Source organism: Wolffia australiana, chromosome 13 (assembly GCF_029677425.1).
Source record: "Wolffia australiana isolate 7733 chromosome 13, ASM2967742v1".
NCBI classification, from domain to species: Eukaryota; Viridiplantae; Streptophyta; class Magnoliopsida; order Alismatales; family Araceae; genus Wolffia; species Wolffia australiana.
The window spans coordinates 15,987,329-16,014,045 of NC_135847.1; the positions used below are offsets into that span (position 1 = coordinate 15,987,329).

The 26,717-nt window shown below is 38.5% G+C and overlaps 3 protein-coding genes across 5 annotated transcripts; all 3 read left to right on the forward strand.

The window, feature by feature from the left end:
* The first annotated feature begins 10,196 nt into the window (after window positions 1–10,196).
* Window positions 10,197–11,717, forward strand: LOC144710845 (putative HVA22-like protein g). Of its 3 annotated transcripts, none has more exons than XM_078584671.1 (6): window positions 10,197–10,356; window positions 10,435–10,587; window positions 10,671–10,769; window positions 10,878–10,934; window positions 11,000–11,063; window positions 11,289–11,717. In XM_078584671.1, exons 2-6 carry the CDS (start codon window positions 10,556–10,558, stop codon window positions 11,658–11,660), a joined length of 624 nt encoding a protein of 207 aa, XP_078440797.1. In that variant the 5' UTR covers window positions 10,197–10,356; window positions 10,435–10,555; the 3' UTR covers window positions 11,661–11,717. The 3 variants fall into 3 exon arrangements, with proteins under 3 accessions (XP_078440797.1, XP_078440798.1, XP_078440799.1); XM_078584672.1 differs by having other exon boundaries at window positions 10,203–10,371; XM_078584673.1 differs by having other exon boundaries at window positions 10,203–10,367.
* A 98-nt stretch (window positions 11,718–11,815) lies between these two features.
* Window positions 11,816–13,692, forward strand: LOC144710843 (2-Cys peroxiredoxin BAS1, chloroplastic-like). The gene is made up of 7 exons (XM_078584670.1): window positions 11,816–12,104; window positions 12,314–12,388; window positions 12,573–12,654; window positions 12,737–12,816; window positions 12,955–13,080; window positions 13,184–13,297; window positions 13,389–13,692. Exons 1-7 carry the CDS (start codon window positions 11,889–11,891, stop codon window positions 13,503–13,505), a joined length of 810 nt encoding a protein of 269 aa, XP_078440796.1. The 5' UTR covers window positions 11,816–11,888; the 3' UTR covers window positions 13,506–13,692.
* Window positions 13,693–16,644: 2,952 nt separating this feature from the next.
* On the forward strand, window positions 16,645–17,148 carry LOC144710917 (uncharacterized). The gene has a single exon (XM_078584760.1). The coding sequence runs from the start codon at window positions 16,645–16,647 to the stop codon at window positions 17,146–17,148; it is 504 nt and encodes a 167-aa protein (XP_078440886.1).
* Window positions 17,149–26,717: the final 9,569 nt, after the last annotated feature.

The window sequence follows — 26,717 nt, forward strand, 5'->3', positions numbered from 1 at the left end:
TGATTTTTTTACTTTTTTAGTTAATTTTATTATTTTTAACTAGTTTCTAATTTTAATTATATTGTAATCATTTTTTTGTTTTTATCATATTTAAATATTTGAAAATGCTAAATCTTCTATCAATCGACTGTATAGCCTCTCACAATTTTTATTGATTTATTATCATAAAAAAAAATTAAATATCTGATAGACATACCAGAAACATATTTTGACATCGGTAAACTAAATATTCATACAGAATTTAAGGTATTTTGATGGATTTTTAAGGTGCATTGTATTTTATTATGTTGATGATTTTCACATCATGCTTTTCTAGATAATTATATTCTACTTATTCTTTATTTTTTATTGAGTTATTTTTGTCAAAGACATATTTAAATATTCGTACAAACTATATCTTCACAATTTTTCTTGAATTATTTCTACTCACTGAGTATGTTCTATTTCTCAACATTTTTTACGTAAATCTGATTAATGTTCCCTTCACCAAGTTCTTTATCAAATTTCACACACTCTCAATTCCTTAATATTTCTCTTACTTCCGACTAACTATGCTCACAGTAAATGGTGGATTCTATGCTCCTGATTGACATGAAACTACAACAATTAATGAAGCAAAAAAGAATACAAGAATCAACATTGACCATTAAACATGATGATCAAATCATCTTGGAAAGGATTAAAGTTATGATTTCTCGATTCCTTATGGGAGGCTTATTGAGCTGCTCAAGTGTGTAGCCTCTTGATACATCCATGTGATCCTCAACATGTTGAATACACTCCTTCATCTTAATGATCCCCGTTATTGATCCACCATTGTCATTTTACTACCCCAATCACATCGGAAGGGGAGGGGAGCAATAGAGGGATGTATAAGAAGGACGGGCACCTGAAGAATTATTGGGGGGTGAATTTGTTTTGGATTTCTCTTATGTATACTTCAAATGTATTTTTCATAAAACTCATATTAATACTTCATATGCATCTGGTTGATGCGTGTAGGATGACTTAGGGCATGATCAACTATGAGACACCCTTATGGGTCATCCCAATCAGTGCTAATGCAATGGGAAATCATTGGATAAGAAATCGTTGGAGAAATCTGATGTGATACTCTTCTACCTTGGCTAAGGGCTTCATCACGTCATTTTCCTTGAGCTATTTCCTATACTCAATGTAGATGATCTTATATTGACCAGTCAATCATCTTCGTGAACCTACTGATGCGCCTGAGCTCAGATGGTTTGGAATTCCAAAAATAGGAACTCATAACATAGTCAAAATAGAATCATCCATTTATAATACGTCTTTGGTGTCTCAGGTCTTAGGACCACTTACATAACAATGACATGAATCTATTTAGGGATTCATATGGATCCACTTAGATAATTATTTCACCTAAAGAGCACCCACCATGTATGCTTAGAGTCTCCATGCTAGTGACCATAAGATTTGCCATACTCCTCATACTCAGCATAGACCATACTCATCATCTCATCATAGGCCATATCATAATCATCATAGGCCATATTCATCATACTCATCATAGGCCATACTCATCATATTCATCATAGGCCATACTCATCATACTCAACATATGCCATACTCACCATACTCATCATAGACCATATTCATCATACGTAATATTCTATCTGAATATTTTGATGTCATTCTTGAGTATACTTTGAATATGAGTATTTGGAATACATTTTTAAAGACTAGAGAAATCCATATTATCATCTCATCGCAATTCACTTATTGATTTCATGTACTTTTGGACTTCATTGTAAGAATCCCACATTCATTATACTAAATAGTTATTGTATCGCTGACATCCCTCACTATATATCTACTTCTCTCTCCATCTAATTGTGGCGTACCCAAAACAGATATACATAAATAACTACAATTCAACTCTAATATCTGTCTCTCTCCAATTATTCTATCTTTCAAGAAAGATTGTGTTTCCATTGGAGGAATTCTCAAGGTGAACCATCATATTGTTCTTATCGCACCCATCTGTTATTTCTGCAGAAAAATGAATTAATATTTTTATATTTTCCTGTCACTTAAAAATATAAATTATATTTTCCAATAATTCATAAAATATATCAAGAAATAAAAGCTGAATATAAAAAAAAACATTTTTACACATATACTCTCTAGGAATATACACCGTGGATGATACAGGATCACAACTTTTAGTTTTGACATCTGAATTTTATTTACATGAATAAAATAATTCCTAATTATGAGTAATTATTTGTTATGCATTAGGAGGTGATCATTGATAATGTATCCATTTGACTATGTTTTGTTTAAATTTACTTATTATTGATATTAAAGTTCATATTTATAACTTTTACAACATTAACTTAATAAAAGATCTAAGTATCAAAATAATAAATCATGTAATATCAAAAGAATGATGTTATTTTTTTAGTTATTAAAATTACAGTTAAATACTGAACTCTCAACTATTGTACTGCAACTCTACACCTGTCACCTGCATCTTAACATATTAAGTTGGATTCAAATACCATAAAATGGCATTATTTCGGGGTGTAGGCATAAGATTGGGCTCTCTTTTTGTGGCATGACAAAAGTGTGATATGCTCCCTTATAGTGTGGCCATTAGGGAAGCAAATCAGAGACAAGAACTCCAATAAGTTTCCAAGAACTGGTAACCTTTCATTCAAGAGCTCAAGAAATGTATACCATGATGGGAGAATAATATATTGAAGGTGATGAAGATAGAACAAAGATTTACCAGATCTGTTAAGTATTCTCTAGAGTGGGAGGATATACTTTCCATCCACCAAGAAGTGGGAGAATCTCAAAAGGCTCCTCATGATAGCCCAACAACAGAATTGCAAGATGTGTATTGTTCTAAAGCTCTCCTTATTTAGAGAATTGACGAATATGTGTGACAGTTGTGTACTTCCTCCTTCTCATGTACATCCAGGGAAGGGTCATATCAGAGTGCAAGCTCGTGTATGACCTCATGCACAAGCTCCATTATGGGCCGGAGAACCTAGATCATATTTAATTCACCAATATTTGACTAACTTTATATGATATGCTGTAAAGTATACTTTTGAATATTCATGAAAACACATGTGTATGCACTCCAAGTCGGTTCCCTATCTTTTTTTCTTTACCAAAGCTATCAAATTTTGGTACACAAAGCAATAGAAAAAATTAACATGTTTCACCCCCCTCCAAATGTACTAGATTTCACATTTTTTCATGTATGGATACCCTTACTAATTAGGTTATTATTATTCGTGTCATGAGGTGACATGATTTAGAGGCAAGTACTCTCATTCATTGTAAGTAGTAGAATCATACACCAAATGTTAATACTTGCTAACATAAAATACATGTTTTAGAATCAATAATTGAATATTTATAAGATTGGTGAAATTGTCAACCATGTAAGAGATCTCACTCAGTTTGAACTTGCACCTTCCTGGGATTTGACCTGGAAAGCATGATAATTGGGTTCCTGATGGAAGAGAATCGTTTTATACTCAAATAGAAGTTTGTGGACTGAACATCATAACCAGGACACTATGATATGGATGACAGAATCTCATTCAAAAGCAGTGGCCAATGACATTCATATCATCCATTATTTTTAGATCAGCCTTCCCCATCAATGTATCAAGGGGCCTATGCCTCGGACACATCAAATTATTATTAAAGAAACAAAAAATATAACATTTGTTATTGCTTTGGTGGAAAAAATAAAAGATAATATAGTAGTTAATGAACCGTTATTTCGCCTACTCAACAGACAATTGAATGAATCCAACATCATTTCACCGATTGAATCATCGATTGATCTGATTTTGAAAACCTAATTAATTTTATTTTTATAAACTCCAAGTTTAGTAGAGAATTAAACTCGCAAACTAAAAAATTCCCAGGGTTAGACAAACCACTAGGCTATTTCTTGTTCTACAAAGACAAAAAAATTAAACTAAAATTTATTTTTTGAATCATAAATAACTGTTAGAGAGCACAAGAGAGAAAGAGAGAGAAAGAGAGATGGTAATAGAGAGAAGAAAGACTCTTTCTGGGATTGGGAATCGGATCGGATCTGATCGTTCGAATCTTGATCGAAAGATTCAAATGAACAAATGCTAATTCAAACCGTTCTGTTCGAATGTTCGATCTAACAGACCCTTCGTGTTAAGGATGAAGAGGACAAATACAAAGAAGAGGAGTGAGCAACTTGGCAGCCACGTCAGCAAAGCGGATCTCCAATAGGATTTTTAATAAAAGATTAGGTAGAAGAATTGAACACGTAGCTTATACTCGTTAAGAGGATTAGACGGACATGATTAAATATAGGATCGAATGTAGACGGCTAGGATTCAATCTAGATAGGATCAAGCATAGACAGTAAGTATCTCATCTAGATACGTAAAAAACTGACGGTTAGGATGACTCTCGTTCTAGCCGTTATAACTAGGATAACGGCTAGGATTTAAACTTTGATAACAAACTATTATATGGTAATATAAATGTGAACGGACATTTGATAAATGTTTGTGGATTCAAATGATCTAAATACAATTTTCGCTCTCTCTCTCTCTCTACTCCTTTTCTTCTATCTCCATTCTTGTTCTTGAGCGCCATTGAGAATTCAAGAATTCTCACACTTTGTTCGTGTTCAAATAAAATTTTCGAACGAACTATTTGGTTCGTTCGTGTTCGATCGGCAATTAATTCGAACTGTGTGAACAAGTTCAACAAATGGCCAGGGGCTCGCCGGGGACTGCCCGCGGCTGGCGGTGCTGTGCTGGTGGTTGCTGGCTCTGGCTGTCGGTCACCTGCGGTGGTAGAGCAGCTGCGCTACTGGGCCTGGCCGGCGCTGCGGCAGCTGGCGGAGCCGGTGGGCTCGTTCGCCGTGCTGTTCGCGGACGTGCAGGGGTTCCTCACCTTGGAGGGGCAGCACGGGGAGGGGGGGCGGCATTGGCGACGATAAACAAGGAAAGGAATACATGGAGCTTCGACGGCTTGATTCATATGCTTCGGTGGCTTGATCATCCCAACATTATAAAATTAGAGGGGCTGGTAGCTTCCCGGATGTCATGCAGCTTGTACCTTGTTTTTGAATACAAGGTATAAGCTGGCCAGCTTGGCTTCCTACCCTGGTCACAAGTTCTCAGAACCGCAGGTATAATTCTTAGTTTTCTCCACAATTTCTTGATTCAAAGAGGTATGAATTTTTTTTTTTTGCAGATTAAGTGGTACATGGAAGGGAAAGGGGCGATCGTGAAATCATTTATCCCCTTCTGTTCGAATAATCTTCCTCTCTGGTTGCTTCAACGATCTCCTCCTCTTCCCCCCTTTGTTGATTTCTCTCGCTGGAGGGGGGAATTAGACCAAGAACAAAGAACAACTCCAATTGCTTAATTCCTGGTCTGAACGTTTAGGGCGCCCCCTCTTCCCTTATAAAGGGGAGAGGTTAGTGGGCCCCCAATTGGGGTCGACAAGGGGGGAAGAAAGGGTCCATTAAGGGGGCCCTTATATAATGAGCCTCCTCATTATAAGATAAAGAGGGAAATTAAAATAAAAAGAAAAGAAAAGAAAGAAACAAGGGCACAAGGGAGAGGGTCCAAAATGGCTAAGGAGCCCTCCCCGTGACGACGACAAAGGACATACCGACGCGTCGCGATTGTGACGTAAACACAACAACGAGTCGAGAAAAACACGAAACACGAGAAAGAACGACGAAGAAAACAAAATGTGATAAATCAAACGATGTCACCCGATCTTCGACGATGGTGGCGGCCGGCACGGACAACGTCGTCGACGATCTTCGATGGCATGCGCCATCAGTATCCAAACAGCGAAGCCACCCATCATGTTACAGCTGACCCGAACTCTATGCAACAAACTCAAACCTATCAAGGAAATGATCATCTCCAAATAGGTAATGGCACATGTTTGAATATTCTAGCAATTGGTAATTTGAAAATAACTACTTATGTTATAACTCTCTTTCTAAAAAGTATACCTCATGTGCCATCCATTACTAAAAAAATTTTGTCGATTCAAACATTAACCTCAGATAATAATGTTTTTTGTTGAATTTCATGACTCTTTTTGTCTTGTGAAGGACAAAGTCACCAACAGGATTCTTCTCCGAGGGACAACTAGAAATGGACTCTACTACTTGGATAATCAACTCCCTAAAACCACTTACATTGGGGAAAGAACCTCTGAAACAACTTGGCATCATAGATTGGTACATCCTCAATTCAAAACATTGAAAGTTTTAATTCAAAACTATGGTCTCCCTGTTTTACATACCAGAAGACATTTTTTTTGCGATTCATGTAACATCTCAAAATCTCAAAAACTTCATTTTTATTGTACTATGCATCATTCAACTAAGTGCCTTGAAATAATTCATTCCGATTCATGGGGACCAGCTCCTTTATCTGTCATTCAGGTTTTTCTTACTTTGTTGTTTTCGTGGACGATTTCAGTAAATATGTCTGGCTTTATCCTTTAAAAATAAAAAGTGATCAACTAAGTTCGTTTATTACATTTCAAAAACAAGTTGAAAGGCAATTTTATTCGAAAATTAAATACTTAAAATCATATTGGGGAGGAGAGTACCGATCTCTCCATACCCATCTCAAAACCCAAGGCAATGTTCACAGAGTGTACTGTTCCCACACTCCTGAACAAAACGGAACCGTAGAGCGCAAACATAGACATCTAATAGAAACAACTCTCGCACTACTTCATCAAGCCAGAACACCTAAGCAAATCTGGGATGAAGCTGTTGTGACAGCAGCATTTCTCATAAATTTTTTGACTACTCCTGTTTTGAAAAATAAGTCTCCCTATGAAATTCTTTTCAATTTTCCACCTGATTATACTGTTCTCAAAACATTAGGGTGCTTATGCTATCCATACCTTAGACCATATGCAAAACATAAACTTGATCCCAGATCAGAGAAGTGTGTATTTTTAGGATACTTCGCCTTGCATCTCGGATATCGATGTTTGTCTCTCCATATAGGTAAGTTATTTATTTCTAGATATGTTATATTTTTTGAAGAATTATTTCCGTTTACTCAAATTAATACAAGTATTCAGAGCAACGGAATACTTGGTTCTTTCTATACTAGTTCTGATCATACAAACTCTTCAGATATAGCCGATGATTTAAATTCTCATGCCTCTACAACTAATGATCTCTCTCCCACCAGTAACATAGATACAAAAATTGTTTAATCTTCATCTGCGGAATCAGGAACTCAATTGATTGAGCCAGAATCTCATGGCTCAATGTCTATTCAGCTGTTCGATCCTAATGATCCCTCAGAATCTGAACTACCAATCTTATCCACTTTATATTATTCTCCTGAACCAGGAGATCTTCTAAAAACAAGGGTTGTTAAGGATATTTACTTGCAGGATGACCAAAACTTACTGACCAACACTCTAAACAAAAATGTCTATCTTTTACTGTTGTTAGACATCCTATGCCCCAATGCCATGTTACTTATATGCCCAATGTCGTGGAACCTCATTCATATAGCATTGCATCTAAAAGCCCTGAATGGATACATGCCATGAAAGAGGAAATGAGAGCATTGTTGCAAAATCAAACTTGGGAATTAGCTCCCTGAAATCCCAACTTACATGTGATAGGATGCAAGTGGGTTTAAGTTAAATATAAACCAAGATGTGTTATTGATAAGTATAAAGCTAGGCTTGTTGCAAAGGGATACACTCAACAAGAAGGTTTTGATTTTACAGAAACATTTAGTCATGCGATCAAGCATACCACAATACGGTTGTTGCTCTCAATTGCTATTAGCAATAATTGGGCAATACACCAACTTGATGTCTCTAATGCATTCTTGCATGGAAACTTATCTGAAATGGTTTACATGTACTTCCAATCACCTAATATTCTCTGAATCATGTACTTCCAATCACCGAAGACACTTATCAAAGATTCCAATATTCTGAATCATGTGTGTCTTCTTCGGAAATCTATCTAAGGTTTAAAACAATCACCCAAGTTGACCCAATTTCTCACTACACTCGATTTTATGGGTTCTAAAACTAACACATCCTTGTTCTTTAAAGTATCCCAAACTAAAACTGTTTTTGTTTTAATATATGTTGATGATATACTTGTTATCTCACCTTGTACTTCCACAATCAGTGATTTAGTTCAACAACTACAAAGCACTTTCACTATCAAAAATTTAGGTCCAGCTCATTATTTTTTGGGAATTGAATTAGTGCAACTCAGTGACGGTTCTTCTTTCTTTCTTCTTCCTTTCCTTCTTCTATCTCTCTTCTTTCTTCAAGATTCGAAGATTCTTCACAAGGGGAGGAAGAGAGAGAAAGAGAGACGGTGAGAGGGGGTGGAAGAGAAAGGACGAGAGACGGCGAGAGAGAAAGCACAGGAGAGAGAAAGGGAGACAGTGAGAGAGAGCACAGGAGAGAGAAAGAGAGACAGTGAGAGAGAGCACAGGAGAGAGAAAGGGAGACGGTGAGAGAGAGCACAGGAGAGAGAAAGAGAGACGGTGAGAGAGAGCACAGGAGAGAGAAAGAGAGACGGTGAGAGAGAGCACCGGAGAGAGAAAGGGAGACGGTGAGAGAGAGCACAGGAGAGAGAAAGAGAGACGGTGAGAGAGAGCACCGGAGAGAGAAAGGGAGACGGTGAGAGAGAGCACAGGAGAGAGAAAGAGAGACGGTGAGAGAGAGCACCGGAGAGAGAAAGGGAGACGGTAAGAGAGAGAGCACAGGAGAGAAAGAGAGACGGTAAGAGAGAGCACAGGAGAGAGAAAGAGAGACGGTGAGAGAGAGAGCACAGGAGAGAGAAAGAGAGACGGTGAGAGAGAGCATAGGAGAGAGAAAGAGAGACGGTGAGAGAGAGCATAGGAGAGAGAAAGAGAGACGGTGAGAGAGAGAGCACAGGAGAGAGAAAGAGAGACGGTACGCGAACAAGAGAGAGGGGTAGATAGAAAGAAAGTGTTGAGGAATGCCGGATCAGACAAACCAGCGACGGCGACGACACAGAGACCTGTAGGATTTTTAATCCATTATTTAGTTAAAATCCAAATATCTATATACTCGTTATGAGAATAGACGGCTAGGATTAAATATAGGATTTCACATCGATCAGGATTCAATCTAGCGGTCAGGATTAAACGTAGAATAGGAACATTTAAACAGGAAACTTCCCGTTGATCTAACGGCCAGAATTTGTTTTAACATAGCCGTTACGTAGTTATAATGGCTATGATTAAAACGGAAATTACTATTTATAGTATCACACTATGACTATAAATACAAACCAACATCGACTGTCAACTTTGAGGATTAATAAACAATCTGAATCCAAGATTGTTGGTTGTCGTTCTTCCTTCTCATCTTCTTTCTTTCTTCTTCTTCTCCACTTCATTTCTTCTTCTTCTTCTTCGACTCTGTCGAGAATTCTCTACAAAAGGGACACGGGGAGAGAGAGCAAGAGGGAGAGGGGAAGAGAGAGAAAGAGACACGGAAAGAGAGAAAGGGAGACACCGAGAGAGAGAAAGAGAGACACGGAGGAGACAGACGGTGAGAGAGAGAGAGAGAGAGAGTGAGAGAGAAGGACGGATCAAAGTTCGTTTCGCCAGAGAAAAACGATCGGATCGTGTTTTTGGTTCTTTTATCACTTCGGGTTGCCGATCCGATGAATCTATCAACCGATCTAAAATCGACTACTGTACTCGAGGATTCGATCAGGATCATGTTTACAATAAACCGTGTTTACAATAAATCAACCAACCCATGAAATCAGTCCGACCGTCGGATCGAGCATCTGTCAGCCGTTCGATGAAGCCCTGGCGTTCACCTGCCTAACAAGATAGGCGACGTTGACCTTGTCGGTAGACCGGTGGAATCTCACTTGGTCAATTGAATAGAACAGGCAGATACAGTTTTTTATATGAAATTTCCTCCTAACATTCAAAGAAGTAACCTCCAAATGTCAAATGGGTTTTGAAAATGACAATCATAGAATCGCTAATAACGCGTCAAATTAGCAGATAAATGTTTAGCCCAATATTCAAATATCTAAACACTTGGCTACGGCTCTGCTCATGAACTGCGTCAAACAGGAAACGAGTGAGCCGAATCTCCATATTACCCCCCGTAAATGTCAAACCATAGATAACGGCGGGCGGTATATATAGCGCCCTATTAAGGGTATAATTGACATTTACTCTCCAAAAGAGCGTGCTGGTTTCTTCCTCAGTCGAAGAGGGTGACGTGAGGGAGAGGAAGAAGAAGATGAAGGAGAAGAAGAAGCCGAGAAGCCGCGACGTTCGTCTTGTGCAAGTCTTCCCACCAATTCAATCCCGATTTCATTCCCTCACTCAATAAATTCCTCCTAATTTTCAGATTCGACGGTTCCCCCCCCAGAAGCAACCTCTCTCTCTCTTGATCTGTAGCGCGACGAAGTTTTGAAGGCCTGCGTACATAGATCGAAGGTAAGATTAAGGATCGACTTGTTTGGGAAAACATGCTTGGGGAATTCGTCACATCCATTCTGGTGTAAGTTCTCGACGCGTTCTATTTGGAATCTATTCAACATTTGGAGGAAGCAACGTCACTCTCATCTTAATTATGTTTTGCAGACTTATGCTTGGGTACGCGTATCCGGCATTCGAATGCTTTCGAACGATCGAACATAACAGGCCGCAAATCGAGTTGTTTCGATTCTGGTGCCAATACTGGTGCGCCTTCAGATCTATCTCATAACCGTGCGGTTAACCGACGAATTTCGAAATCTCAATATTCTTCGAGTTCTTCACCATAACCGAATCGTCTGATTCGAATTGTAGGATTATATTGGGACTCTTGACAGCGTTTGAGAAATTCGGCGATCTCTTCGTGTCGTGGTAATTACCTCTGACCTTTTCCTTCGTCCCAAAACACATTATTTGATTCCAGCAATCCGCCGCAGGCTACCGTTCTACAGCGAAGCAAAACTCGCCTTCATCATTTATCTGTGGCATCCAAGAACTCAGGCAAGTCCAACTCCTTTCCACAATTTCACCGCCCATTCTTTAAAATCATCCTTCGAAAGAATCAATTCATATCCGGCGAACCAGAACAATAAAATTCTCAACCCCCAAAGCACAAAAGCGAAAAAATCCAGAATTCTGCTAGTCGATCAAACTCTCGAGACCGCCAATACTGAATCGAGAGTGTCCACGAAGAATTTACTGATTGATTGATCGATCGGTATTCAGGGGGCGTGGTACGTGTACAACAAGTTCGTGTACCCATTTCTGGCGGTGCACGAGTCGGGGATCAACAGGAAGCTTCTAGAGATCAGCCAAAGATCTGGGGAGTGGCTGATGTTCTACGTCAGAAACTTCACCGACAGGGGCCAGTCGCTGGCCTTCGATCTCCTCCAGTACGTGCTCAGACAAGCGGCCGGAGCAGCGCCGCCGCCCACTTCTCCCTCCCCGCAGGCGGAGCCGCCGCTGCGCCGCCACGACCCTGGCGGCGCCGCCAGGCCGCGGCCGGGCCACCGCCCACCTACCCAGGAGGAGAAACTCGACGGGATCGCCGAGATCGAGCGCCTGGTCCAGGAGATGAAAGCCACCGCAGCGAACTGACCACTGTACATGGATCAAATGTGTGATTTTTTTTTAATGTTTTGGTGAATTTGTTAATTCTTCTTTGAAAGGGGGAGAGAATCCGGCCGTCCGTTCCGTGATCCGATCTGGGGCTCGCGGCGAGCGGCGCCATTAAAAGCCTATCCGTTCGAGGATATAATTGTCTGGTCGGCGTGAGCGGGTTCTTTGTGGGGGGAGTTTGAGCAGGGGATAGGGTACTGGGCGGCCATGGCTTGCGCGGCGTCGTCGATCATCTCCTCCAACGCCGGCGGCGCCTTCTCCGGCAAGGCCCCGGTGGCCTCGCTGGCTGCTCCAAGAGTCTTCTCCCAGGTCCCTCTCGCTTCTAGGAGCTTGCACGCTCTCGGGAGGAACGCTCTTCGCTCTGCCAGGTCGAGCTCTTCCCTCCGGTCCGCTTCCGCCAAGAGGAGCTTCTCCGTCAATGCGGTAAGTCTTCTTCTCCCTTTAATTGCGGGTTTTGAGAGCTAGGGCTCCAATGCAGGTTGTCTTCTTAATTCCCTTCCTGTTGAAGATCTTGGTTTTATCGTTGTTTTCTTTGGGTTTCATTCCTCTTAGCCTTTTTTTTTGGATGTTTTTCTTGGCTTATTCGCTGTTTCTTTGCTGATCGATGGTCTTTCCGTTCTTGCTTCGTGCAGAGCAAGCTGCCGCTCGTGGGGAACCGCGCGCCGGATTTCGAAGCGGAGGCCGTCTTCGATCAGGAATTCATCAATGTATAATGCTCTTTTCGTTTACTTCCCCAATTTTAGATTAAGCGCGCGGTTGACCTCTATTTTTTTGAGACGGCAGACTTCTCTTTCGTTTGGTTTGAATTCGTTTTTGCTACATTGTTTGAATAATACTATTTCTGCTACATTGTTCATCGCGATCTCGTTTGTATCGTATTTATTTTTACAGGTCAAACTCTCCGACTACATCGGGAAGAAGTACGTGATCCTATTCTTCTACCCGCTTGATTTCACCTTCGTTTGTCCCACGGGTTAGTCCATGCACTAAACCTAGCGAAAAAATCAAATTAACTAGCTTTATCTGGCTGAATCTCGTCGATTTATGCGCTGCAGAGATCACCGCCTTCAGCGACCGATACGCGGAGTTTGAGAAGCTGAACACTGAGATTCTGGGGGTCTCGATCGACAGTGTCGTAAGTGGTTTCATCTTTTTTACTTTTGTTAAAGGCTAACGCAAATACTTATTTATGAATACAATTTTTGAAGAAGTAGCCAATCACTCCGCTCTTAATCGTGAACTAAGTGAGACTCTGTTCCTCTGAAAATCGCAGTTCTCCCATCTCGCTTGGGTCCAAACCGACAGGAAGTCCGGCGGTCTCGGAGATTTGAACTACCCGTTGGTGTCGGATGTGACCAAATCGATCTCCGATGCTTACGGAGTCTTGATTCCCAGCCAGGTTCGGTTGAAGTTCTCGTCCAGATCTGCAAATTATTTCCAAAGATTAATTATCAAACTCCTCGGTTAAATTTAATTATTTTTTCATGTGGGAAAATCGACAGGGAGTTGCTCTTCGCGGGCTCTTCATCATCGACAAGGAGGGGGTCATCCAGCACTCCACCATCAACAACCTCGCCATCGGCCGGAGCGTTGATGAGACCTTGAGAACTCTCCAGGTGCATAGTTGAACCATGCTGATCTATATAAATATAAGATTCATTTCCGGAGAATAAAATATTAAAACTTGGTCTGTATGTTCATTTCCAGGCGCTTCAGTACGTGCAAGAGAACCCCGACGAGGTCTGCCCGGCAGGATGGAAGCCCGGGGACAAGTCCATGAAGCCGGACCCGAAGCTCAGCAAGGAGTACTTCGCCGCCATCTGAGACGATCGGAGCCGTCCATTCAGTGGGAGCCCCAAATGATGAAATAACCTCCGTCTCTCTGCCTTTTTGTGGGTTTTGGTGAATGAGTACACTTCTTTTTGCAGTTTTTCTTCATTGATTTTTCTGTTGTAGTTTAAACCATAATGGGGTGAGCCCATTTCTCTTTCCAAAGAGACAATGATGCCGATGATGCCCTCCGGAGAGAGAGACATAAATGGAGGGTAGGAGAGAGAGAGAGAGAGTATTACATAGAAAGATAGATGGATAGATAGGGACAAGGAGGGAGGGGGAAATGGAGAGAGAGAGAGAGAAAGATAAAGGTAGATAGGAAAGAGATAAACATTGAGATGGACGGAGGGAAGATATATAGAGGGAATTGAGGAAGAGATAGAAATATAGATAAAGATAGAGAGGGAGGGAGTGAGGCAGATATAGAGATAGATAGATAGATAGAGGATGGAAGGGGGAGAGGGATAAAGATAAAGAGAGAGAAGGGGGGAAGAGAGAGAGATAAAGATAGATAAGGAGAGAGACAAATATAAAGAGAGAAAAAAGGGGGGACGCGCGCGAGATAAAGATAGAAAATGAGCGGGAGATGTACATCATAAAGTAATGGACTCAGCCCCCTCTGAGAGAGGATAAGAGAGAAAGAGTAATATGTACAAAATAGATGGGTAGATAGGGAGAGGGAGGGAGGTATATACAAAGATCGATACATAGATTGATAGAGAGAGATAGAAATACAGATAAAGATAGAGAGAGGGAGGGAGAGAAAGATAGAGATAGATAGATGGAGAGAGAGAGAGAGATGTACCTCATAAACCACCCAGTGCCCTTGTGATAATGTCATTTCATGGCCAAAAGGGGCAGGGGGTGACATTTAGCAGCCGCCCTCGTCGTTGACAGATGGATTGCAATATTCGGTATTCATTTACTGCTTTTAGAAGAAGCTCATCAAGGATTAGTCGAATTGTCAATTTATAATGATTGAAATGATCTGCAAGCAAGAATGAGAGATTGTCTAAAACCCTTTGCTGGTGTGAAGTCATGTCGGCACTGATAGAGAATTATGCTCACTATGAGCAAGATGACTAGGACTATCAAAGTGTCAACAACGAGGCACAGGCTTTCAATGGGTTCAAGGGCCTTAACGAATACTAGGGCCCTAGATGGACACATATAACTGAGGCTCATAAGTTATTGCTTCTTAACCTCAAATAATGAGGGGCAGCAAAAATTTAATGGAAGAAATCTTGAGGAATATCTCAACCAACAAAGAGAACAACTCGTGACTATGTGGGCCACCAAGAAAAATCCACATCTGAAGTATATCAATCCCGTCTCATCAATTTATGGAAGCATATTGCAAACGGAAATAAAAGTTCCCACAAATACATAATGGAATTTCACGATTTAATGTGTACTTGCCGTCTTTTGTTGGATCCTTCTGTAGCACTATCTCATTTTTGTACCAGCTTACAAGATCCTGTACTAAGAGAGCATGGCCTTCATCACATGGGGACTTAAGAAGCATACCAAACATTGTTTAAATATGATAAATGTATTGCCCTTATTCTACATGAAATCATCCTTAATCCTGAAGTCTCAATTGGAGAAGATTGGAGCCCAATCCCAAGTTAGGGGCCTCTTTGGGCACTCAAAAATACATTTTTTCTAAGAGATCATCAGATGAGAAAATTTTTAGAAGGCCCTCTGAATCAACAACGTCGTTGTCTACCTTCAACTCAAGCCTCACCTACTATAGTTTCCAACACATCACATGGTCTCTTAAAAGCGTTGACTGAATCTCAACCTTAGCAAGACATGCTAAATCAATGGTATTATACATGTGGTGGGTTTGGTCATGCATCAGCATCATGCCTACATAGAATCTCATAATAATGCATGGAAAAATTATAAAAGAAGGCATGAACAAAGGTGACCAGTTCATTGAAGACAAAAAATGTACAATGACATACTACACAGTCAATTAGGATAGACATATCCAACACATATGTCCACTATCTCCTCTCTCTAACTCTATCTCTTTCTCTGTTAACCTTTCCCTCTATCCACATCACTCTATTTCCTTTTTACCCTCTCCTCCTCCCTCTCTAATTAGAACCAATGTTTCTGATGCCCCCACATTCTATAGTTGTACATTATTTTCCATCCACCTTGAGAAAGGTAATTAACTTGAAAGGGAGACCAAGTTTAGTGGGATCCATTGAAAGGTGAATCTTATGTTTTTCATGATTGGCTTAATACAATGTTCCTCACAGGGAAATTCATGTCAAGATTTACTTTGATATATTGTAAGTTGATATTAAATATTAACTTTGAACCCTTAATTTTTTGTTTAATGCCATGCCGTTGAATTTTTAACTTTGACTTTGACATTGGTTAGTCAACATGACATTTACTAAGCCGACCTAACTGCAGTTCTAGGTTTAGGTTTCTGCTAAAACTAGACTGACACCGGACCAAGACCTTCCCTAATCGTGTCTCACATCTAGTCGAGTCTCCCAATTGCTTGGCGTGGAGACAACCTTGCGGCCCTGGCGGGGATAGGCGGCGGTCTTCAGGCAGGGGACCGTCGCCAGAAGCAACAGCGGCGGTGACAATAAGTAGACCAGAAATGGCGAGGTGTGAGGGGAAATACAAAGAATAATGAAAGGGACCATCCAACCTCGCTTCGCGCTTGGCCTCTCGATCGTTGCATATCCGCGGTGCACGTGGACCCCCCCACTCTCTCCCCCCCCTCCCCCCCCCATATCGCGCGCTTCTATCTCACGTGACCCGCGGCCATAAAGTCCCCATGAATTCTCTAGTCCCATCCCCACTAACATACACTAACGCCGCCCCAACCCACCTCTCGCCTCTCCCTCGCATTGAACTCTCTCTCTCTGTAATTGACCTCTTCTCTCTCTCCCTTCTTATTCTTCTTCTCCAGCTCTTTTCCTCTCTCTTATTGGCTTCGTCGCTCACTCTCCCTCTTTCTCTCTCCCTATCCTGGCTCCTCCTCTCTCATTGGCTTCCTTTTTTTTCTCTCTCAGACTGACGCTCTATCTCTCTTATCGGCCTCCTCTTCGTTATCTTACTCTCAATAACTTGTTCTTCTTCTGGCGGAGGGGGGAGTATGAGAGGGGTGACGAAGCTGGGCCTGGCCCTGGTCATCGTCTTTCTAGTGTGCCTGGTGGCGCTGGCGGCGGAGCTCGTGTATCTGCTCTGGTATCGCCGGAAGAGAGAAGAAGCGGCGGAAGAAGAAGAAGAAGGTCGGATCTCGGCAAGGCCTTCTTCAAAGAAGCTTCTCCTCCTCCAACTCTTCTGCTGGAAGAGCCAGTCACGCGTGGAGCCCGCTTCGGTCGTCCACCGGAAGGCTCTGGCGGCGCCGGCGGCCGACGTAGACGCTGAGCTCGACAAGTGGCGGGAGATGTACCAGTCGAGAGCGCTGTTTACGATCAAGGAGGGGGAGACAGAAGGAACCGAGCCGGACGTGGGCTGCGGCTGGGCGTCGCCGCCGGTCCTGCCCACGCCCTTCGCCACTCCCTGCGCTTCTCCCTGTCTCTTCGAGCCGCCGCCGTATGACTCGCTGTTGGTGGCTCAAGAGATCGATCGTCGTCGCCACCTGTCCGCTGGCTAGCGCTTATTCTTTCTCGCCTACTCTTCCTGCGATCCTCTCTTTTTTTTTTTAATCCCCCGCTGACGTGCGTTCCTTCAGATCGGTTGTTCACGCAATAGCCCAAGATGTTGACTCCCGGTTTGTATATAATCTCCCAAGTGTAAGAGTGTTCTTAGCTCATTTATTCCGTAGTGCTGTGTTGACTGTGATAGCTAACAAATGAACTACATTGATTATCACGTGCTTGTATTAAGTTGAATTACTGTATGTAGGGAATGACAGTTTAGGTATTGGTATTGCTTGTTGGCAAAACCTAAACCTCTGTACGGTCTCGGTTTTGGCAAAGATCGGTTTCGGCTTGATAAAACCTATAAGCTCAGTCAAAGGTATCTGAAAATCATATTGGTTGTTTGATCATCAAAGTCAAACTTTAGGGAGAAATATTAATTAAAAGAGTAAAAACAAAAAACTTTAGTTACTGAAAAATTCCATTTTTTGTCATTTATTCACAACAGAATCAAAGACAAAACTGTACATCTGCATATATTTATATTTGTATTTACGTATATTTTTATATTTTCATACTTATATTTATTATATTTACTTTTTTAGATATTCATATATTTTACTTATTTACATATTCACGTATGTATGTATTTAGGTATTTCCATCTGTATTTGCTTATGTATTTCTATATTTATTTATATTATTTTGTTTACATTTTTCTGTCAAATAACAAAATGCAGTGTGGTTGAAAGAGGTTTCTAATCTGAATTCTGGAGGTCCACGCTTCAAAGTTTAACCTCAGCAAATAAATATTTTTCCCCTTTCAATTTCGGTTCAGTTCACTCTCATTACTGAATCTAATACCGAACTTTCAATAAAATCGTGTGCCCCAAACTGACTATATTACGCTCAAGGGATGATTTTGTGTTTGATATTGATAGAAGATGTCAGACTAACTTACTTATTTTAGTACGCTCACATCAATACATTTCAGATAATGAAATCTACTTGAAATTGAAAAGCTACAGCTATAGTATGTACTTAATGAGATATCACCAACCTAGTGGAATATATTCATTCTGAGCACATAATCTATTCAGTGAGGATTAAATTGTGAAACTAAAATTTAAAGGTTTGACATACCATTTTTTGTCTCATCCACCCGTTATCAACTAATAATATCAAATGTTATGGCATACCAATAGAGAATTTAGTAAGTTTTAATAAAAAAGTTTGGTTTGATAATAATTCATGTAATGTTGGGTTGACGGGTCTTTAATCTCCATGCTTAAATATTTAGTATTAATGTATGTAATATTTATCATTGAGAGAAAATCCCACATCTGGAATTAATATAAAAATCATGTAATATTAAATGAATCTAAATAAATGTTTAGTATGTTTAGATATTACATGTAAATTCACATGAATATAATTCAGAATTACTACTTGAAACTAAGAAAAGTAATATTATGGTTTTTAAATAAAGACCTTAGAAAATCCCAATGACATTATAAGATTATCTGATTTTTTAAAGATATATTTGGAGAATCATATAGGATGGAAATATACATGGTCAACAAGCCAATCACACATTCCACATCTTATTCATTTTTTATTAATATAATGTTTTCATTATAGTGCACATGTGATGCTTATTAGGAAGTCCATGAATACATGATCTGACCTAACGAGATCACTGGTCCTTAGGCATGTGTTATAAATATTCTATTCAAAGGATAATTGATAAGGACATCAAAATATGGCCTATGACTTTAAGTAATACAATCATGAAGATCAGGCAAAAAGTCATTGGCTGGGGTAATGGACTATCAAAGAAGAGTTCTTTGATGATTTCTGACCACATTAGTACTAACTCAGATGATCGATTAAGATTTTCTAGTTGACCATATATAAGACATCCTTGGAGTATCAAGTGGATGAGGTACTATGTATGCATAATAACTGATGACAGAAATATTCCATGAGTCAACGAATACACTCATTTGTATCGACATGAGCATAAGGTGTAGCTTGGCACCCCAATCAATCAAATTGATTCGGTTAAACTAATCAGTGATAAACTAATTTATATGATAATAAATTTAATTAATTTGGAAGTCTTATAAAGGTCATGGGCCCATTGAACTCATTAACTAGACTGATGTATAGGCCTAGAGAGTCACATTCAAATGTTCTTTTGGACCTCAAATGATATGCTTAAACATTAGGAGTTTAGAAAAAATCCATTGTAGTATAGACAAAGAAAGGTACTGAAAGAAATTCAACCATTCCATAATTTTTCAGGGCCCTACCCTTCTTCCCCATTACTCATTCCACTATTGATGTGATTGGAATGAGGCAACGACAATGGACAAAGAATAGGAATCATCAAGATGAAGGAGGAGATTCTACATGATAAAGATCACATGGATGAATCTGGAGGATGGACACAGGAACAGTCCAATCTATCTCGCTCAAAGAAATCATATATCACAAATGCAATCCATGCATAGATTATTTTATCATCTTTTTGTAAGTGACATTAATATTATATTATTTTTCTTATGTAGTGTGAATCACTTTAGTTACATCCCAATCAAGGGAATAGAACCCAAAAATAAAATCATCAAAACCCTAAAAAAATATCTTTTGTATTCCTTTAAAATATCAGATAACAAGGAAACTTTCAACATAAATATTTCTTAACGTGTTCTCATAATTTAATTTTTTTCATTATTATATAGTTAATATGGAATACATGATTAAAACATAGAATCATTATATAATATAATAGTTTAAATTTATTTTCATAAATTTTATATAAAAATGATTGAAACCCAATAGTATTCAAGATAAAATTCCAAGTTATTGACTAAAGACACCCAAGTAATTTGATGAATTTTCAATTTTGTGAAAATTTAATGTTACGGAAAATGTGTTCATACTTTATCAATGTTTCTAAAAATAGAGAAATTAGATATCTGAGTAAATATGCAAACTCTGTCATGATACTTTTTTTTGAATTATTTGTGTCATGGTTAAATGATTGAAACCCAATAGTATTCAAGATAAAATTCCAAGTTATTGACAAAAGACACCCAAGTAATTTGATGAATTTTCAATTTTGTGAAAATTTAATGTTATGGAAAATGTGTTCATACTTTATCAATGTTTCTAAAAATAGAGAAATTAGATATCTGAGTAAATATGCACACTCTGTCATGATACTTTTTTTTGAATTATTTGTTTCATAAATTAATGGAATAAATATAAATGTAAATATAAATGTTCAATCAATGGCAGGTTGAACATCATCTGAAGACATGTGGCTCTGCAGCAGATCAGTTTTTTTTTCTGCCTAATCAAAATACAAGACACACATTTTAAGATTCCTTTGTTAAATTTTATGTTACATTTCCCTTGGGTGAATTAAGGACAAAATAACACTGTCATCGTCACGCCACATATCATAAAATTGATACTGATTATAATGTCTTAAATAAATATATAAAATCAGTAAAAAATTTAACCATAAATATAAATTTAAAAATAGTTTTTATTTCACATGAAATTAGAATTGAAAATCCCAAAAATCTGTTAATAATGCTTACATCATATTTAAAAATTGAAACAAATAAATAAATCACACATAATTTTGCATAAATATATCCAATTTTACATTAAATTTAACACACACATTTCCAAATATTTATAGAATAGACATAATGTTATTAATTATTTTGGTGATTATTAAATTTATCATCCCTTATTCTATTGTACAAAGAATGTTAAAAATACATAACCTAGCAGTACTTATGAATTAACTAATCAAGTGTTTGACCGATTTGAATGTTTCTCCACTGATAGAAGATGTTTTTTTATCACATAAAAACCTTGTGTCCTATCTTGATATCTAGACTATTGGCGGTATGGTTAAAACCATTACCAAAGGATTGACTTGACATAATCTGCTTTGAAAATTAATCATGACACATGCCTTTTCATTAGAATGCAGTACATGACATCCACATAGTTAGTGTTCACTTTGTGGAACTCCATGATGATCCTTGATGCACGTGATGATGGCACCAACTCCACGCAACACCCACTCAACTACATATAGGAACCATCTGATTGCATCTGAGGAATCCTCAACAACCAAAGAGGTACCCATGTTGTATCTTTTTTGCTCTCTGTCATGAACGTGGGGCGAGTTGGGTCTGTGTGTAATTGGGATATCTACGCTTGCTCCACGCCTATTAACTCTGACAAACCTTCAACCATGGATCGAGCGTAAATGTCCACTTCCACATCGACCCTGCTCGCCCATGCCCGGTGAAAAGTAAAAGAAAAAATACCTAGGAAGTGCCCAGAGAAGTTTACTCGTGCCGGCAACGTGCTGGACCACAGCCACGATGGTGTTGCATGGAGTGTGCAGAGCTCTTCTCATTAGGTGTCATCATGGAGGTGCACAGTGGGTACAACAATCAGGCAAGAGGGCGAGTGCTCCTACCTCTTGTGCTCCATGCAAATGCCAGTTGCGGGGGCCAACCTTCGGCAAAGAGCGACGTGTACGAAGAACCAGCAGGCCGAGGCGCTCTACTCGGCGACAATCCTGAGCTTCCCAAGGAAGGTCCCGCCAAGAGAGGTAAAGAGAGGAAGGGCCTTGAGTGCATACCGCATGATTGGCAAGTGCACCCACTATTTGGTTGCCCTCGTGCAGTTGGGAGCGGATACTAGCCAAGCGAGGGTGACACCGTATGATGTCCTGCCAAACGCTCTACAGGCGCCACTCGGAGTATGTACCTGCACAAAGTATATCAACTGTGAGTTTGATTCTATGATGATATTGTGAAGGTTTCACACCTCGCAGAGGAGCAAGCCATTATGTATCGCCATAGCCTCGACTGTTGTGTTAGTTTGTATGTTGTAAAAAGATGAGAAAGCAAAAAGAATATTTCCTATATGATCTCGGAGAACACCGCCTCCTCTGGCTGGTCTTGGGTTCCCTTGGCCGCACCATCCACATTCAGCTTAAGAATGCCTATTGGCAGTGGATGCCAGTAGACAATCTGTAGCCAAGTGGTGATGGGGGTCAGAGTCACCAGAATGCCCCAAGTGTGAAGAAGATCACATATAACGACGGAACTGTGTGCAAGGGAAGTAGGAAATCACATAAGTGGGCACCACTAGATCTCATTTTGCAAAGAAAAGATTCAATATTTCTCATACACATGAATATACCTTACCATCACTTCCATTTAACCTTGTATAATAAACTAGAATTTCTGAATTTTTTAGAACCAATTCAGTATTTCTCTATATTATTAATATTTTGCTTAAAAATCTCAGTTCACTAGATATTTCATGCCTATGTTATTAGTATAATATTAGCAATATTGAAATAAATTGTTTCTATGTTAAACAAAAATCATATGAATCTGTCAACAATAATTAAGCCCATGTATCTAAAATAGATCAATAAGCATTCAACATAAATATCATCACTTTACTAATATCAGTTCACACTTACTATTATCTTATTTAATTTATGATACCAATTCTTTTTTTATGTCACAATAATATTCCCAAATGCTCAAGACCAAAAAAATTCAATCATTGTGCATGCTCCATTAATATTATGGATAAAAGTTGAATATTCACCTCTAACATTAAATTAATATCATAATAAAAAATTAAATAATCATCAAATGATAAATTGATAATAGAATCACTAATAACCATAAAAAATAAAATATCGGTTCTGAACATAAACTTATATTCAGATTTAATGAGACTTAATCAACATTATATTAGTTTAATTAAAAAAATTAGTATCACAAAATTATTTAAAATATATTTTCATCAGAGTCTAACTGTTTTGAAAGATGACGAAGAAAATTGAAAAATAAAAAAAAAATGCATTGAAAATGAGTTAGTCACGATCACTGAAGATATAGTAAATACATGTCCAGTAATAAGTTAATAATAAAACAATTAAAGAGATATCAGAAAGAGATATCAAAAATATTAAAGAGATATCAGAAAGAGTTTCAGGCTGAAAGTTTGAGCGGAGCTTTATTTTTCATGCATCTTTCCATCCATACTGTTGGATCTATAAATAGAGCCTCAGATTTTTGTAAAAACTATCTTTAAGCTCACTTCCTCCAAGAGAGGAAGGTTGAAAGCAAGTGAATGTTTGAAGTTCCATCAAGAGAGTCTTGGTCCCTTTAGTGCTTGGAGAAGGTCAATAGAGAAGCTGATCTTCATCACCAAAACCTTTATGGTTAGTTTCTTGCCTTAGGTTGATCATTCTTCAACACGTTTATTTAGATAGGTCATACTAATAATCCCGATTCATCATCATCCATCATCCATCCCTATCTATCATCATCTACCATCCTGCTCAAGATCACCTATGTTGTCACGATCTCGTCACATGTTCCCTTCTCCATTTGTCTAAGAAAACGTAAACCACTATCTTCCTCCATTTTATCCAATATTTATCATTTTATTTACTAATAAAATATAAATTAGACATAATATTATTCATTTTGAATGCACCAGTTTCGACTTCATATTTTTTCCAAAAGATAATGATTCAACAAATTATTTTTTACTGAGGAACTTACAAATGAGTTGTGGTCTCACCATAAATGATATAGAAAAATCATTATAGTCATAAGTGATTAAGGAAAGACAAATCTCATTTTTTAAAAGGTTTCAAGTTGTAACTCAAAATTTTTGACTTCCACAGGTTAGATATGATTCACACAAATTAAAGCAGGATTACCACGGGTATAGTTCTCCATTTAGCATTTTAGGCATTCTGAGTGTCCATTAGAATAATAAGACATTTTATTCAAAATTCATTGGGCCTTGATATTTATCTCTACATGAATTATATATTTATTAAATATTGTACCCTTTATTAAAATGAAATCTCATTCTTTGTTTTTTGTATAAATAGTTGTGTTACAAAAAACTTAAATTTGGAATCACCAAAGAGAAAATAAAGTGGTAAAATTTTGATAAAATTTGCTGAATTCTCTTAACCATCTTGTAAAGGTTAGTTGTAGGGATTTCAAGGTTGGCAGAAAAATAGTTTCTGTAAGAAGGTTCTGAAAGATGGTCAATGGAAATAGTTCACATTTAAGAGACAGCCAATTAACTTTTTGATAGGAAAAGTTAATAAATTATGAAATGTATTAATTATCTCGTTAGGAACCATTAATAAATTTGGAACAGTTATTAATTTCTTGTTAGGAATAGTTAATAATTTAAAGACAATTTATATAAATTTCTTGCATAATTATTTTATGTGATATCTGGTTATTTTTATGAGTTTAAATATAATTAATTATGATGGCATGACTGAATTCATTAGGCTGTCCATATGTGACTTTTATCACTTTGGACATATGGAACTGATTGAAATTACCAAGCGGCTAGCCGTAATGCTTTAACTGCCAACTATCCATAATTCATCATGTATTTATATACATATATATGCTTATTTGAAAAATCTGAGTTTAACGATTGGTTGATTCTTTTTACAATATACACTTTTTCTACATAATGTACGCATACAAGAGTCCTTTTTGTATTATTTCTGATTAAGAATGCCTTGATTTATACATTATAATTATAATATAGTAACCTTAAGTTTAGATACACTAATTTGGATGATTACATTTGTGTATTATGATTTCCATATCCTATATTCATTATGAAGCAGGATGACTTGGACTGGCACTGGTGGGGATGCCTAAATGCCACTTAAGGATGGGTAAAACTGACAACACATCAACAGGATCAATTCAAACATTTAAATCCCGAGAAGAGGATGATGGTGCAGCCCCTTTCCTTTGTCGACTGAGGGAGGACTGTCTTACAACCACCACTCTGAAAGGTAAAGCTCCAAATCCAAAGCCCTGAATGGTCAGCCATGAGAAGAGGCAAACCTATTCCACTAACATATTCTACTAAGCCGAATGACAAGGAAAAACACACAAGAAACACTAGATGAAATAGGGAAGAGTGGACCTTTGGTGCTGGCGTAGTGTGATAGGGTGATGCATAGAGTCAGAGAAGTACTTGGTAGCAGGAGTGGATGATGTGTGCTTCAAGAGGGCCGAGATGTTGGAGCGTGGCGTGACGAGTCATGGTCCGGGACATGGCAACGTGCGGTGATGGTGGCACGGGCGTTAGTGGCGGGGGCTGACAGCGGTGTGGGCCGACAGTGGTTGACAAAATCAGCCCCCCTACCCCTCAGTGACAGCGGAAAGTCACGGTAGAGAGGGGACCTTGGTAGTTCTTGAGAAGAAATTCTCACTTAAAAGAAACAACCACCTTGTTACATACAGCAATGACATATTTATAGGGCTTCCATGAGAGAGAAAATAATCCTAGCTTTAAAAATTTTCAAGTTCAATAACAAATAAAATTGGGTTCGTTGACCTGGGGTTCATTGACGACACGTCAAACTTTGGGTCTGCCTCCCCCTGAGATGGCGGTGTGGTATCAGATGGTGGAGCATTGTCCCGTGCTTAACCTCACTATATCAAAGAAAGTGAAAACAAAGTGGTAATTTTTTGATAAAATTAGCTGAATTCTCTTAGCCATCTCGTAAAGGTTAGTAGTGGGGATTTCAAGGTTGGCAGAAAATAGTTTCTGTGAGAAGGTTCTAAAAGATGGTTAATGGAAATAGTTCACATTTAAGAGACAGTCCATAAATTTTTAAATATTGTATCCTTTATTAAAAAGAAATCTCATTCTTTGTATTTTGTATAAATAGTTGTGTTGCAAATAACATAAATTTGGAATCACCAAAGAGAAAACAAAGTGGTAATTTTTTGATAAAATTTGCTGAATTCTCTTAACCATCTCCATAAATCCTAGTTTTAGAAAATCAAGTTCAATAATAAATAAAATCGGGTTAATTGACCTGGGTTTGACAACGACAACAAGTCAAAATTTGGGTCGTCTACGCCTAAGGTGGCAGTGTTGATCAGATGATGGAACATTGCAGTGTGCTTAATCTCATTATATCAAAGAATACACCTACAAACTCTGAGTCTGAGTAGCCTATTCACATTTAGGATATCTTAATGACCAGGATTACCAAAACTTGACGTCATGTGTGTGGCACAACCAGCAGTGGCAGATAAATTACCTTTCTCACCTTTTCAAACTCACAATCAAATTCGATGCATGCTTACAAGAGTATTGATAAGCCAAAAATTAGGGGTAAATTTTATGCAATTTTTAACCCTTTTCGTTGTCAATTTTAGCTTATACAATAAAATTTATAAAAACACTACTTAAGATGTGTAGTGATAAGTATGAGTGTCGTCCAAGGGAAGCTAGTAAGGAATCCAATCGAAGTTCTTCTTGAATAATTTGAACCCTAATTAGAGTTAATTTGATCTTCAATGAAGATCAAATCACCCTAATTAGATGAGAAATTTGGAAAGGAGGGTAGAAAATATGGGATGAATAGAAGAAATAGGGAGATCTAATTTGGCTTCTTTGATCCAAAGAAAAGGGTCCAAGGGGTCAATTAGAGAGGTTGAGAGGGA

Excerpts from the sequence above, each read along its gene's own strand:
- LOC144710845 (XM_078584671.1), top strand. The coding sequence starts at position 10,556 with ATGCTTGGGGAATTCGTCACATCCATTCTGGT. Across the intron at positions 10,588-10,670 it reads TTCGTCACATCCATTCTGGT|ACTTATGCTTGGGTACGCGT; the intron begins GTAAGTTCTCGA and ends TATGTTTTGCAG. Across the intron at positions 11,064-11,288 it reads TGTGGCATCCAAGAACTCAG|GGGGCGTGGTACGTGTACAA; the intron begins GCAAGTCCAACT and ends ATCGGTATTCAG.
- LOC144710843 (XM_078584670.1), top strand. The coding sequence starts at position 11,889 with ATGGCTTGCGCGGCGTCGTCGATCATCTCCTCCAACGCCGGCGGCGCC. Across the intron at positions 12,105-12,313 it reads GGAGCTTCTCCGTCAATGCG|AGCAAGCTGCCGCTCGTGGG; the intron begins GTAAGTCTTCTT and ends TGCTTCGTGCAG. Across the intron at positions 12,389-12,572 it reads TCGATCAGGAATTCATCAAT|GTCAAACTCTCCGACTACAT; the intron begins GTATAATGCTCT and ends TTATTTTTACAG.
- LOC144710917 (XM_078584760.1), top strand. The coding sequence starts at position 16,645 with ATGAGAGGGGTGACGAAGCTGGGCCTGGCCCTGGTCATCGTCTTTCTA.